This window comes from Rhinoraja longicauda, chromosome 17 (genome assembly GCF_053455715.1).
Source record: "Rhinoraja longicauda isolate Sanriku21f chromosome 17, sRhiLon1.1, whole genome shotgun sequence".
In the NCBI taxonomy this organism is placed as follows: domain Eukaryota; kingdom Metazoa; phylum Chordata; class Chondrichthyes; order Rajiformes; family Arhynchobatidae; genus Rhinoraja; species Rhinoraja longicauda.
In genome coordinates this window covers 44,176,956-44,191,589 of record NC_135969.1, presented here as the reverse complement: position 1 = coordinate 44,191,589, position 14,634 = coordinate 44,176,956, and the positions used below count along the sequence as shown (strand labels likewise).

The following is a 14,634-nucleotide window of genomic DNA, read 5'->3' as shown; positions in this document are numbered from 1 at the left end:
CTGTCGTTTTGTATGGTATCGTATCGTATATATCCAATAGACAATAGGTGCAGGAGGAGGCCATTCAGCCCTTCGAGCCAGCACCACCATTCAATGTGATCATGGCTGATCATTCTCAATCAGTACCCCGTTCCTGCCTTCTCCCCATACCCCCTGACTCCGCTATCCTTAACAGTTCAATAGTTCAACAGAGCTTTATTTGTCAATCGGTACCAAGGTACCGAACGAAACTACATAGCAGTCACACACAAAAAAGAACAGACACATGACCCCAACACAAACGTCCATCACAGTGACTCCAAACACCCCCTCACTGTGATGGAGGCAACAAAACTTCCACTCTCTTCCCCACGCCCACGGACAGACAACTCGACCCCGACCGACCCGCACAGTCCCCGCAAGGGGATGGAAGTCCCCGCGGCCGAGTCGCACCGGGCGCTGAAACGTCTCGCGGCCGAGCCGGGCGATGGAAGGCCCCGCGACCGAGCTCTATCTAGCTCTCTCTTGAATGCATTCAGAGAATTGGCCTCCACTGCCTTCTGAGGCAGAGAATTCCACAGATTCACAACTCTCTGACTGAAAAAGTTTTTCCTCATCTCAGTTCTAAATGGCCTACCCCTTATTCTTAAACTGTGGCCCCTGGTTCTGGACTCCCCCAACATTGGGAACATGTTTCCTGCCTCTAACCTGTCCAACCCCTTAATAATCTTATACGTTTCGATAAGATTCCCTCTCATCCTTCTCATCCAGCAGGATGCTACTCCAGTTGTACGAACGTGAAAGACCGTGCGACTAGCTCACTCACCCATGTCTCACAATCATCATTTCGTAGGTCTGGATCATTTTGGCCAGGAAGGGCTTCACTGGCTGTACGCCTTGTTTAACACAGCATTCAACTGTACACTCAAGGAAAAGCTAAAGGACAAATGAAATGAATGTTATTTTAAACAAAGGAACAACAAAAGAAAAATGGTGGGTATAACTATTCAAATAACTTTGACAGTGTTAAGGAATAAGTAGAATTCAAGTGGAGGAACACAATACAAGTGTTGTTATTCATTGGATTTATGGAATCAGAGACAGTTGTTGTTCAGCAGTGGTGTATTTGTAGGTCTGCTGTCCGGCATGGAAAAGTTGGGCCGAAGGGCCTGTTTCCATGCCGTACGACTCTGTTTTACTTTAATTATCTAAATTGCTGAAAACTATTCCTACCTGGTAATCAGCTTCAGGAAGAACGATGCCAGGAAACAAGTCACTGGTGATCCCACTAAACAGCGGGATATCGTGCGAAAGAAACTTGGGCTCATTCACGTCTTTGATTGATCGCAGTAACTGGAAAATTCATGTGTTTTTAACCAAATTATTCAAACAGAACCACTGCAAATTCAGCAAAAAGATACGCTGGCACATGCATACTAAATAATAAAAACAGGATCTTAATGGGTCGGGCAGCATCTGTGGGGGGAATGGACGGACAACACTTCGGGTCAGGACTCTTCATCGGAATGATAATGGAGCGGGGGAGGGGGGGAAGGTGAGATAGCTGGAAAAGAGGTGAGGACACACTAGTTCTGTGTTATCCCGCCTTCTCATCCACTCCCTACACACTAGGAGCAGTTTACAGAAGCCAATTAACCTACAAACCAGCACATCTTTGGGATGTGGGAGGAAACAGGAGCACTGGAGGAAACCCATGTGGTGAAAAAGAGAACGTGAAAACTCCCCACAGTAGCACCAGAGGTCAGGATTGAACCTGGGCCAATAGACAATCTGAAATTCCTATCCAAGGCATCTGTGAAGCTGGAGATAGACATAGAGTGCTGCAGTAACTCAGCAGGTCAGGCAGCATCTAGGGAGAGAAGGAATGGGTGACGTTTCGGGGGGGGAGACCCTTCTGCAGACTGAAGCTGGTACGACTTGGGTGGCGGTTGGGGGGGGGGGGGAGGGAGAGAGAGGGATTACTTGAAGTTAGAGAAATCAGTATTCAATTGTCACTTTAGTTAAACTCTTCCAAACAGCTCACCAGCACATCTTCATTCTCAGTGGGGAATTTCAGCTTCAGGTTGCCAGCTGCGACTAGAACAGCCTTGACTGCCCGCATGCCGTAATCGTAGTGGAACTGAGATGAGAGCTGTTCCGAACACAGCCTGTAGGTCATCACTATCTTCACCGACAAAGGCTTGGCGTTGAGGAACCCGTAGGAGTACAGAGAGATCTCCGCTATCAGAGCATAGTTGGGAACCATCATCGCAACCGTCCGGAACAGCACCTAAAGTACAGGCAGACGGCAGGCTCAGGCAGCGTAGTGTATTGTCACACAGTGTGTCCCAGATAGAACAGTGGCATTCATACTTGCAGCAGCACAACACAGTATGCCAACATGCTGCACTGTGAACTATGTAACAAACGAGAGAGAAAGCTCAGTGTGTGTGTGTATATATATATATATAGATATACATATATACACATACACATGCACACACATATACCCACATGCACACATATTCACATACACACACACACACGTATACAAATACACATACACACATAAACACAGATACACATACACACATATACATTTACAGACATACACACATATACATACACCTGCATATATATTTTTTTCTATACATAAAAACAGACAATAATAATGCATTCCTATTGAATCTGCCTCCACCACCATTCCCCAACTACTCCAGATCATTGCAATTTATTTCAGAAGAAAAAAATATTTTTTGCAAGTTCTTCCTAATGGGAACCATAAAGATATTGATTCACAAAATGCCGGGGTAACTCAGCAGGTCAGGCAGCATCTCAGGAGAGAAGGAATGGGTGACGTTTCGGGTCGGGACCCTTTTTCAGACTGATGTCAGGGGGGTGGGACAAAGGAAGGATATAGGTGGAGACAGGAAGATAGAGGGAGAATTGGGAAGGGGGAGGGGAAGAGAGGGACAGAGGAACTATCTAAAGTTGGAGAAGTCAATGTTCATACCACTGGGCTGCAAGCTGCCCAGGCGAAATATGAGGTGCTGTTCCTCCAATTTCCGGTGGGCCTCACTATGGCACTGGAGGAGGCCCATGACAGAAAGGTCAGACTGGGAATGGGAGGGGGAATTGAAGTGCTCGGCCACCGGGAGACCAGTTTGGCCAACGCGGACCGAGCGCAGGTGTTGAGCGAAGCAATCGCCGAGCCTGCGCTTGGTTTCGCCGATGTAAATAAGTTGACAATTCCAGTGAATACAAGCCCAGTCGACCCATTGTTTCATCATATGTCAGTCCCGCCATCCCAGGGATTAACCTGGTGAACCTACGCTGTACTCCCTCAATAGCATGAATGTCCTTCGTCAAATTAGGAGACCAAAACTGCACACAATAGTTTAGTTTAGTTTAGAGATACAGCGCGGAAACAGGCCCCTTCGGTCCACTGGGTCCGCACCGACCAGCGATCCCCGCACATTAACACCATTCTATACCCACTAGGGACAATGTTTACATTTATACCAAGCCAATTAACCTACAAACCTGTATGTCTTTGATGTGTAGAAGGAAACCGAAGATCACGGAGAAAACCCACGCAGGTCACGTACAAACGTACAAACTCCGTACAGACAGCACCCTTAGTCGGGATGGAACCCGGATCTCCGGCGCTGCATTCGCTGTAAGGCAGCAACTCTACCGCTGCGCCACCGTGACTGCCCAAATATACTCCTCTAACTTGTGAACCGCTGAAGTGTGGTGCGGTGCGAGAGAGTTTGTACCTTCAGGTTGTCGGGAAGTTCTGAACGCCCGGCGTAGCCCGGGTTCATCGTGATGGCAACAAAGCAATTTGGATTGAGTCGGAGTTCGGTGCCCTCGAACAAGAAGGTCTCCATCGAGTTCTGCTTCGCCCGTTGGATGCAGAGTATCTGCTGTGCCACCACCGACAGCACCTCCAGCTCAATACGATTGAACTCATCGAAGCAGGCCCAGGCCCCTGAAGATGCCAGCCCCTTGAAAAACTGAAGATAAAGTAAGAGTTAGTTTTAGTTTTAGAGATACAGCGCATAAACAGGTCATTCGGCCCACCGAGTCCGTGTCGACCAGCGATCCCCGCACACTAACACTACCCTACACACACTGGGGACAATTTACAATTATACCAAGCCAATTAACCTACAAACCCGAGATAGACACAAAATGCTGGAGTAATTCAGAGGGACAGGCAGCATCTCTGGAGAGAAGGAATAGGTGCCGTTTCAGGTCGAGACCCTTCCTAGTCTGAAGAAGGGTCCTGACTCATAGAAACATAGAAAATAGGTGCAGGAGTAGGCCATTCGGCCCTTCGAGCCTGCACCGCCATTCAATATGATCATGGCTGATCATCCAGCTCAGTAACCTGTACCTGCCTTCTCTCCATACCCCCTGATCCCTTTAGCCACAAGGGCCACATCTAACTCCCTCTTAAATATAGCCAATGAACTGGCCTCAACTACCTTCTGTGGCAGAGAATTCCACAGACTCACCACTCTCTGTGTGAAGAAATGTTTTCTCATCTCGGTCCTAAAAGACTTCCCCCTTATCCTTAAGCTGTGACCCCTGGTTCTGGACTTCCCCAACATCGGGAACAATCTTCCCGCATCTAGCCTCTCCAACCCCTTAAGAATTTTATATGTTTCAATAAGATCCCCCCTCAGTCTTCTAAATTCCAGCGAGTATAAGCCTAGTCTATCCAGTCTTTCTTCATATGAAAGTCCTGCCATCCCAGGGATCAATCTGGTGAACCTTCTCTGTACTCCCTCTAAGGCTAGAATGTCTTTCCTCAGATTAGGAGACCAAAACTGTGCACAATACTCCAGGTGCGGTCTCACCAAGGCCCTGTACAACTGCAGCAGAACCTCCCTGCTCCTATACTCAAATCCTCTTGCTATAAATGCTAACATACCATTCGCTTTCTTCACTGCCTGCTGCACCTGCAGACTCAGAACGTCACCCATTCCTTCTCTCCAGAGATGCTGCCTGTCCCGCTGAGTTACTCCAGCTTTTTGTGTCCATCTTTGGTTTAAACCAGCATCTGTAGTTCCTTCCTACACAACGTACAAACCTGTACGTCATTGGAGTGTGGAAGGAAACCAGAGCACCCGGAGAAAACCCACGCAGGTCACGGGGAGAACGTACAAACTCCGTACAGACAGTCCCCGTAGTCGGGATGGAACCCGGGTCTCTGGCGCTGTGAGGCAGCAACTCTACCGCTGCGCCACCGTGCCATCCCTGCTGCCCCACAGCCCAATATTTGTGAGAGATACAGGGGGCGCTCATATCACTGGGCTTTCCCCCTAGTGTTTGGAGACAGATGTACCACATGTTTGAGTAACCTGTTAAACAGTGCAGCTACAATGGAGACATGGAACTAGGGTTGCCAACTGTCCCGTATTAGCCGGGACATCCCGTATATTGGGCTAAATTGGTTTGTCCCGTACGGGACCGCCCTTGCCCTGTATTAGGCCCGGGGGGCGCCGTCTCGCATGATCAACATTGCCGCTGTCGTTCACGATATGGTGGGTAGATTTGGAAATGCAAGTTACTTTGCCCATGGCGATGTAGTCCAGTCCATCGGAGCAGTTGAAGACCACACACTGGACGGCCACAGCCTTGGCCAGGTCCTTGACCGATTCCGTCTTGCCCGTTCCTGCAGGGCCCTCAGGAGCCCCGCCCAAGTCCAAATAAAACGCCCCGATCTAACAGCAAGAGAAACGGTCTGGTCAAAGACCACCCCACAACAATCAGTGCCTGCCCAGAGCAGGGCAATCAGTGCCTGCCCAGAGCAGGAGAATCACTGCCTGCCCAGAGCAGGGGAATCAATGCCTGCCCAGAGTAGCGGAATCTGTGCTTGCCCAGAGAGGGGGAATCAGTGCCTGCCCAGAGCAGGGCAATCAGTGCCTGCCCCAGAACGGGGGAATCAGTGCCTGCCCAGAGTAGCGGAATCTGTGTCTGCCCAGAGAGGGGGAATCAGTGCCTGCCCAGAGCAGGGCAATCAGTGCCTGCCCCAGAACAAAGGAATCAGTGCCTGCCCAGAGTAGGGGAATCAGTGCCTGCCCAGAGCAGGGCAATCAGTGCCTGCCCAGAGCAGGGGAATCAGTGCCTGCCCAGAGCAGGGGAATTGAGGACCAGAGGACATCAGTTTAAGGTGAAGGGGAAAAGATTTAATAGGAATCTGAGGGGAATGGAACGAGCTGCCAGAGGAGGTAGTTGAGACAGGGACTATCCCAACGTTTAAGAAACAGTTAGACAGGTACATGGATAGGACAGGTTTGGAGGGATATGGGCCAAACGCAGGCAAGTGGGACTAAGGGCCTGTTACCACGCTACATGACTCTAATCAACAAGCAAAACAATGCTTTTCACTGTGAAAAAAAAAAAGACACAGAGTGCTGGAATACCTCAGCGGGTCAGGGTGTCAAAGGTTATGGGGAGAAGGCAGGAGAATGGGGTTGAGAGGGGAAGATAGATCAGGCATGATTGAATAGCAGAATAGTCTCAATGGGCCGAATGGCACAATTCTGCTCACGTGAATTATGAGCATCTTTGGAGAACATGGGTGGGTGACGTTGGGCATCAGGAATCTTCTTCAGACTTTGGTAAAGCTGACAATAATTAGCCAAGGCCTACATTGGGGTGCCGCAAGGCTCAGTGCTGGGACCCCAGTTATTTACAATATATATTAATGATTTAGACAAGAGAATTAAACGTAACTACTCCAAGCTGGGTGACAGTGCGAGGAGGATGCTATGAGGCTGCAGGGTGACTTGGACAGGTTGGGTGAGTGGGCAGATGCAGTTTAATGTGGATAAATGAGAGGTTATCCACTTTGGTGGCAAGAACTGGAAGGCAGATTATTATCTGAATGGTGTCAAGTTAGGAAAAAGGGAGGTGCAACAAGACCTGGATGTCCTTGTACATCAGTCACTGAAAGTAAGCATGCAGGTACAGCAGACTGAAGAAAGCCAATGGCATGTTGGCCTTCATTGCGAGAGGATTTGAGTTTAGAAGCAAGGAGGTCCTACTGCAGGTGTACAGGGCCCTGGTGAGACCACACCAGGTATTGTGTGTAGTTTTGGTCTCCTAATTTGAGGAAGGACATTATTACTATTGAGGCAGTGCAGCGTAGGTTCACCAGGTTAATTCCCAGGATGGCGGGACTGTCATATGATGAAAAAATGGGTCGACTGGGCTTGTATTCACTGGAATTTAGAAGGATGAGAGGGGACCTTATAGAAACATATATTTCTTAAGGGATTGGGCAGGCTAGATGCAGGAAAAATGTTCCCCATGTTGGGGGATTCCAGAACCAGGGGTCACACAATTTAAGAATAAGGGGTTGGCCATTTAGGACTGAGGTGAGGAAAAACCTTTTCACCCAGAGAGTTGTGAATCTGTGGAATTCTCTCCCACAGAAGGCATTGGAAGCCAATTCACTGGATGTAATCATGAGAGAGTTAGATTTAGCTCTTAGGGCTAACAGAATCAAGGGATATGGGGAGAAAGCAGGAACGGGATACTGATTCTGGATGATCAGCCGTGATCATATTGAATGGCGGTGCTGGCTCGAAGGGCCAAGTGGCTTTCTCCTGCACCTTTTTTCTATGTTTATGTAAAAGCTACTAAAGGGAGCTGAAAAACACTGCAAGTAATCTTAACATTAGTTTAATTTAGTTATTATTGTTACATATACCGAGGTACAGTGAAAAGCTTTTGTGTGGCGTGCTATCCAGTCAGCAGAAAGACTGTACATGATTCCAATTGAGCCGTCCACAATGTACAGGTACAGGGGTGAAGGGGATAACATTTAGTGCAAGATGATTTACAGTATAGTCTAATTAAAGATAATCTGAGGGTCTCCAATGAGGCAGATGGGAAGTCAGGACCGCTCTCTAGTTGGTGAGAGGATGGTTCAGTTGCCTGATAACAGCCGGGAAGAAACTGTCCCTGAATCTGGAGGTGTGCGTTTTCACACTTCTGTACCTCTTGCCTGATGGGAGAGGGGAGAAGAGGGAGTGGCTGGGGTGAGACTGGTCCTTGATTAGGTTACTGAGGTTATATATATATCGTTTTGGGAAAATTCAGGGAAAGGACAGGTTTGGGGATAATGTTTTTGGACTTACCAAGGTGCGGTCACCCTCATCCGTCAGTGGGGTGAAACACATACATTTTTATGTTGACATTTTGTAAACTTTAGAGAAATGACAAGTTTAGGGATGATGTTAGACACAAAATGCTGGAGTAACTCAGCGGGACGGGCAGGTAACATCTCTGGAGAGAAGGAACGGGAGACGTTTCGGGTCGAGACCCTTCTTCAAACTGAACCCGAAACGTTGTGTTTTAAAGGGATTCAGACAATTGGAGAGATTTAGGCAGCGGATTCCAAAGTTCTGGGTCTAGGTTCTTGAATGACCCTTCTTAAATAGATTCTGAAGAAGGGTCTCGACCCGAAACGTCACCCATCCCTTCTCTCCAGAGATGCTGCCTGTCCCGCTGAGTTACTCCTGCATGTCGTGTCTGTCTTTGGTGTAAAGCAGCATGTGCGGTTCCTTCCTACACTTGAGGGATGGTGTTTGTGGGCTTACCAGAGTTCGGTAACATCGGTCTGTCAGTGGCGTGATCACCAGCCGTGGGGAATTGCCCAGATACTCGTAAGCATACTTGACGTTGCAGTTGATGATGTGGACCCTGACGTTCTCATTGGCCCAGTAGTACCGCAGCTGGGCAAGCCAGTTGAAGTCAGTCTGACTGGAAACCCCTGTGGCAAAGAATGGCCAAAGTAAATCAAACACATCACGGGACACAGAGTGCTGGAGCAAAGTGCAAAGTTTCATCAATGTTCCCTCCTATCTGTCTTCAATGGGTAGTCCCTTAATCTGAATCTTTGCTCCCTTGTTTAGTTCCCCAGCCAGGCGAAAATCTGTTTCAGCATAATCTAATCCCACAGACAGACCAGATTGCTGGAGTAACTCAGTGGGTCAGGCAGCATCTGTGGAGAACATGGACAGGTGACGTTTCACAGAGTGCTGGAGTAACTCAGCGGGTCAGGCAGCATCTGTGGAGAACATGGACAGGTGACGTTTCACAGAGTGCTGGAGTAACTCAGCGGGTCAGGCAGCATCTATAGGGAACATGGACAGGTGACGTTTCACAGAGTGCTGGAGTAACTCAGCGGGTCAGGCAGCATCTCTGGAGAACATGGACAGGTGACGATTCGGGTCGGGACCCTTCTTCAGACCAATTGTAAGGGGGGGGGGAGTGGAACGTTGTAAAAGGAGAGAGGCTGGACAAAGCGTGGCAGGTGACAGGCCGACAGAGATGAGGGGAATGTTTGATAGGCAGGTGGTTGGAACAAAGACCAGAGATAAGAATGGAAGGTGTGAGACAGGATTGAAGAGTTGCGAACTGTGACGTCAGAGGAAGCAACGTAGCGGTGGGGGGGGGCAGTTATAAATAGGTGGCAGTCCGGGTGGGGCACAGGGAGGGGAGGTTGGGAGTCAGGGGGGGGGGCAGTTATAAATAGGTGGCAGTCCGGGTGGGGCACAGGGAGGGGAGGTTGGGAGTCGGCAGTTATAAATAGGTGGCAGTCCGGGTGGGGCACAGAGAGGGGAGGTTGGGAGTCAGGGGGGGCAGTTATAAATAGGTGGCAGTCCAGGTGGGGCACAGGGAGGGGAGGTTGGGAGTCGGGGGCAGTTATAAATAGGTGGCAGTCCGGGTGGGGCACAGGGAGGGGAGGTTGGGAGTCAGGGGGGGCAGTTATAAATAGGTGGCAGTCCAGGTGGGGCACAGGGAGGGGAGGTTGGGAGTCAGGGGGGGGCAGCACAAGTAGAATCATTCTGAAATTTGTGTTCTCATGTTTATTTGTACATTTTGCACACTCATAAGGTCATGAGTGATAGGAGCAGAATTAGGCCATTCAGCCCATCGAGTCTACTCCGCCATTCAATCATGGCTGATCTATCTCCCCCTCCTAACCCCATTCTCCTGCCTTCTCCCCATAACCTCCGACACCCGCACTGATCAGAATAATCTCCACTAAGTACCTTTCTCGATCAAGCCTTCGACCACATCGCGGGAGTGCACATCGATGGTGACCAAGGCACCCAGCGTAATGCGGGTCTGCTTGGAGAGTTTCCCTCTCACCAGCTCCACAATGTTGTTGAGTTGTTGATGCAGCTTGACATTGTACACGTTGAGGCCCTAATGTGCAATCAGAAACCTCGAGGATTAAACATAGAACATAGGAAATGGGTGCAGGAGGAGGCCATTCGGCCCTTCGAGCCAGCACCGCCATTCATTGTGATCACGGCAAATCATCCACAATCAGTAACCTGTGCCTGCCTTCTCCCCATATCCATTGATTCCACTAGCCCCAAGAGCTCTATATAACTCTCTTTAAAATTCAGCCAATGAATTGGCTGGCCGCCACTGCCTTAAAGGTAGCGGAGTCACTGGATCTGGGGAGAGGGCAGGAACGGGGTACTGATTGTGGATGATCAGCCATGATCACATTGAATGGTGATGCTGGCTCAAAGGGCCGAATGGCCTCCTCCTGCACGTATTGTCTATTGCCTTCTGTGGCAGAGAATTCCACAACTCCCTGGGTGAAAACGTTTTTTTCTCACCTCAGATCAAAATATCTCAGCTTAGTTTAGTTTAGAGATACAGCATGGAAACAGGCCCTTCGGCCCATCGAGTCCGTGCCGACTAGTGATCTGGTTCTATCTAAAACACTTGAGTCAATTTACAGAGGGCCAATTGACCTACAAACCTGCACGTCTTTGGGAGTGTGGGAGGAAAACTGGAGCACCCGGAGAAAACCCACGCAGGTCATTGGAAGAACGTACAAACTTCGTACTGACAGCATCCGTAGTCGGGATCGAACCCAGGTCTCTGGCAGTGCGCGGCAGCAACTCTATCGCTGCGCCACCGTGAAGGCCAGTGATAGACTCTGTTTCTTGAACAATTCCTAGGCACGAGAAGACAGGGGGACCGGGGTGAGACTGGTCCTGGATCATGCTGCTGGCCTTGCCGAGGCAGCGTGAGGTGTAGGCGGAGTCAATGGAAGGGAAGATAGACACAAGAGGCTGGAGTAACTCAGCTGGACAGGTCAGGCAGCATCTCTGGAGAGAAGGAACGGGTGACATTTCAGGTCGAGACCCTTCTTCGATGGAAGGGAGGTTGGTTTGCGTGACGTTATGGTCTGGGCTGGGTCCACTGCTCCCTGCAGGTTTCAGAGGCTTTACCTGTGATCCGAGTTGAATTGCCTTCTCAACCTCGACTGTCCAGAAGATCTGTGACACGCAGATGACCACCTGACCAGGCCAGCTGACCACCCACTCGTTCCTCTTTCTCTCTGGGTAGTCCTACGGAAACACGAGCAATGTGGGCAACATGACATCCCCATTCACAGCGACCGCACAAAGAAATGGCCGTCACAAACTTTCAAATGTTGTTTTACAAATGACTAGAAATACATTATTCACCTGTGATTTCTCAATAAAAGTGTTCAATGGGAAAAATTGGTGACCCTCGGACTATCTTTGATCGGACCTTGCTGGCTTTACCTTGCACTAAACGTTATTCCCTTATCGTGTATCTGTACACTGTGGACGGCTCGATTGTAATCGTGTGTTGTCTTTCTGCTGACTGGATTGCACGCAACAAAAGCTTTTCACTGTACCTCGGTACACGTGACAATAAACTAAACTCAACTAAAGTGCTCGAGTACTTTTTAGATTTAGAGATACAAATTTAGGGATACTTGAAGCCAAAAATTACATTTCATGCAGGTCTTGAACCCAATATACTCAATGAAATATGTATGAAGGAACTGCAGATGCTGGTTTAAACAAAAGATAGACACAAAATGCTGGAGTAACTCAGCGGGACAGGCAGCATCTCTAGAGAGAAGGAATGGGTGTCTGAAGAAGGGTCTCCACCCGAAACGTCACTCATTCCTTCTCTCCAGAGGTACTCAATTAAATGCTAGGTTAAAATTTAGTTTAGAGATATAGCACGGAAACAGGCCCTTCAGCCCATGCCGATCAGCGATCACCCATTCACACTAGTTCCATGTTTTCCCACTCTCTCATCCACTCCCTGCCCATTGAAGCAAATAACTACTTTCCCTGCAAAAACTCTTCAAACTTTGCCTCTTGCAGTTTATAACTAGTTTAGTTTAGTTTAGAGATACAGCGCGGAAACAGGCCCTTCGGCCCACCGGGTCTGCGCCGACCAGCGATCCCCGCACATTAACACTATCCTACACCCACTAGGGACAATTTACATTTACACCAAGCCAATTAACCTACAAACCTGCACGTCTTAGGAGCGTCGGAGGAAACCGAAGATCTCAGAGAAAACCCACGCAGGTCACGGGGAGAACGTACAAACTCCGTACAGACGGCGCCCGTAGTCGGGATGGAACCCGGGTCTCTGGCGCTGAGGCAGCAACTCTACCGCTGCGCCACCGTGCCGCCAACTTTGCCCTCTAGTTTTTGATTTTTCCATCCTGGGAGAAAGGTTCTGTCTGTCTAAGGACGTTCCTTTAGGAAGGAGATGAGGAGGAATTTCTTTAGTCAGAGGGTGGTGAATCTGTGGGATTCTTTGCCACAGAAGGCTGTGGAGGCCAAGTCAGTGGATATTTTTAAGGCAGAGATAGATAGATTCTTGATTAGTACGGGTGTCAGAGGTTATGGGGAGAAGGCAGGAGAATGGGGTGAGGAGGGAGAGATAGATCAGCCGTGATTGAATGGCGAAGTAGATTTGATGGGTTGAATGGCCTAATTCTGCTCCTATCACTTATGACATGACTATACCTAAGGGCGGCACGGTTGCTGCCTTAGAGCTCTTAATGATAGCGGAGTCAGGGGGAGAAGGCAGGAACGGGGTACTGATTGTGGATAATCAGCCATGATTACATTGAATGGCGGTGCTGGCTCGAAGGGCCAAATGGCCTCCTCCTGCACCTATTGTCTATTACAGCGCTTGCAGCACCAGAGACCCTGGTTCAATCCTGACTACGGGTGCTATCTGTACGGAGTTTGTACGTTCTCCCCATGACCTGCGTGGATTTTCTCCGAGATCTTTGGTTTCCTCCCACACTCCAAAGACGTGCAGGTTTGGAGGTTAATTGACTTGGTATAAGTGAACAAGTGTACATTGTCCCTCGTGTGTGTAGGATAGTGTTAGTGTGCGGGGATTGCTGGTCGGTGCGGACTCAGTGGGCCGAGGAGTCCGATTCCAAGCTATCTCTAAACTAAACTAAACTTTGAAGGGGACAATGGACATGTATGTACCTGCTGCGATCGAGCAATGACGTCCAGGACACTACTCAACATAATATCTTCCACTTGAACCAGCCACTTCTCCACGGCTCCACGAGCTTCCGACGTGGAGATCTTCTGGATGAGCTCAACCCGTTCCCCTTCGCTGCTGAACATGGCGCTGATGTCCAGGTTGGGCAGGAACTCCAGCCGGTTGATGCCCTCGAAGCACTTCTTGAGGTGGGGCTGAACCCTCAGCGGGTCCTTGGTCTCCGAGAGGATCTCCAGCATCTCGTCGTTCGAGAGAAAGAAAAACCTGGAGGCATCAAAGCGCAGGTCAGCGGCTCAGGGAAGTGGACAGGGGGCGTTTCAGGTCAATAGACAACAGACAAGGGGTCACAGTTTAAGGATAAGGGGGAAGTCTTTTAGGACCGAGATGAGAAAGTTTTTTTTCACACAGAGAGTGGTGAATCTGTGGAATTCTCTGCCACAGAAGGTAGTTGAGGCCAGTTCATTGGCTATATTTAAGAGGGAGTTAGATGTGGCCCTTGTGGCTAAAGCGATCAGGGGGTATGGAGAGAAGGCAGGTACGGGATACTGAGTTGGATGATCAGCCATGATCATATTGAATGGCGGTGCAGGCTCGAAGGGCCGAATGGCCTACTCCTGCACCTATTTTTTATGTTTCTAATAGGTGCAGGAGGAGGCCATTCGGCCCTTCGAGCCAGCACCGCCATTCACTGTGATCATGGCTGATCATCCACCATCAGTACCCCGTCCCGCCTTCTCCCCATACCCCCTTGACTCCGCTATCATTAAGAGCTCTAACTAGCTCTTTCTTGAAAGCATCCAGAGAATTGGCCTCCACTGCCTTCTGAGGCAGAGAATTCCACAGATTTACAACAAAGGGTTTTACTCATCTCCGTTCTAAATGGCCTACCCCTTATTCTTAAACTGTGTCCCCTGGTTCTGGACTCCCCCAACATTGGGGCGGCACGGTAGCGCAGCGGTAGAGTTGCTGCTTTACAGCGAATGCAGCGCCGGAGACTCAGGTTCGATCCCGACTACGGGTGCTGCACTGTAAGGAGTTTGTACGTTCTCCCCGTGACCTGCGTGGGTTTTCTCCGAGATCTTCGGTTTCCTCCCACACTCCAAAGACGTACAGGTATATAGGTTAATTGGCTGGGTAAATGTAAAAAATGTCCCTAGTGGGTGTAGGATAGTGTTAATGTACGGGGATCACTGGGCGGCACGGACTTGGAGGGCCGAAAAGGCCTGTTTCCGGCTGTATATATATGATATGATATGATAACATGTTTCCTGCCTCTAACGTGTCCAATCCCTTAATAAT

General features: G+C 49.3%; 1 protein-coding gene across 1 annotated transcript in view; it reads right to left on the bottom strand.

Annotated features, from left to right (window-relative positions):
* Positions 1-14,634, bottom strand: part of dnah12 (dynein, axonemal, heavy chain 12) — a 129,998-nt gene that overhangs the window by 72,702 nt on the left and 42,662 nt on the right. The window contains exons 22-30 of the mRNA XM_078413765.1: positions 13,317-13,599; positions 11,262-11,381; positions 10,059-10,215; positions 8,601-8,773; positions 5,562-5,714; positions 3,759-3,998; positions 2,024-2,269; positions 1,213-1,332; positions 806-915 (exon numbers count right to left, since the gene is read on the bottom strand). Coding sequence (XP_078269891.1) covers positions 806-915; positions 1,213-1,332; positions 2,024-2,269; positions 3,759-3,998; positions 5,562-5,714; positions 8,601-8,773; positions 10,059-10,215; positions 11,262-11,381; positions 13,317-13,599 — 1,602 coding nt within the window. The remainder of the gene's footprint in view (positions 1-805; positions 916-1,212; positions 1,333-2,023; positions 2,270-3,758; positions 3,999-5,561; positions 5,715-8,600; positions 8,774-10,058; positions 10,216-11,261; positions 11,382-13,316; positions 13,600-14,634) is intronic.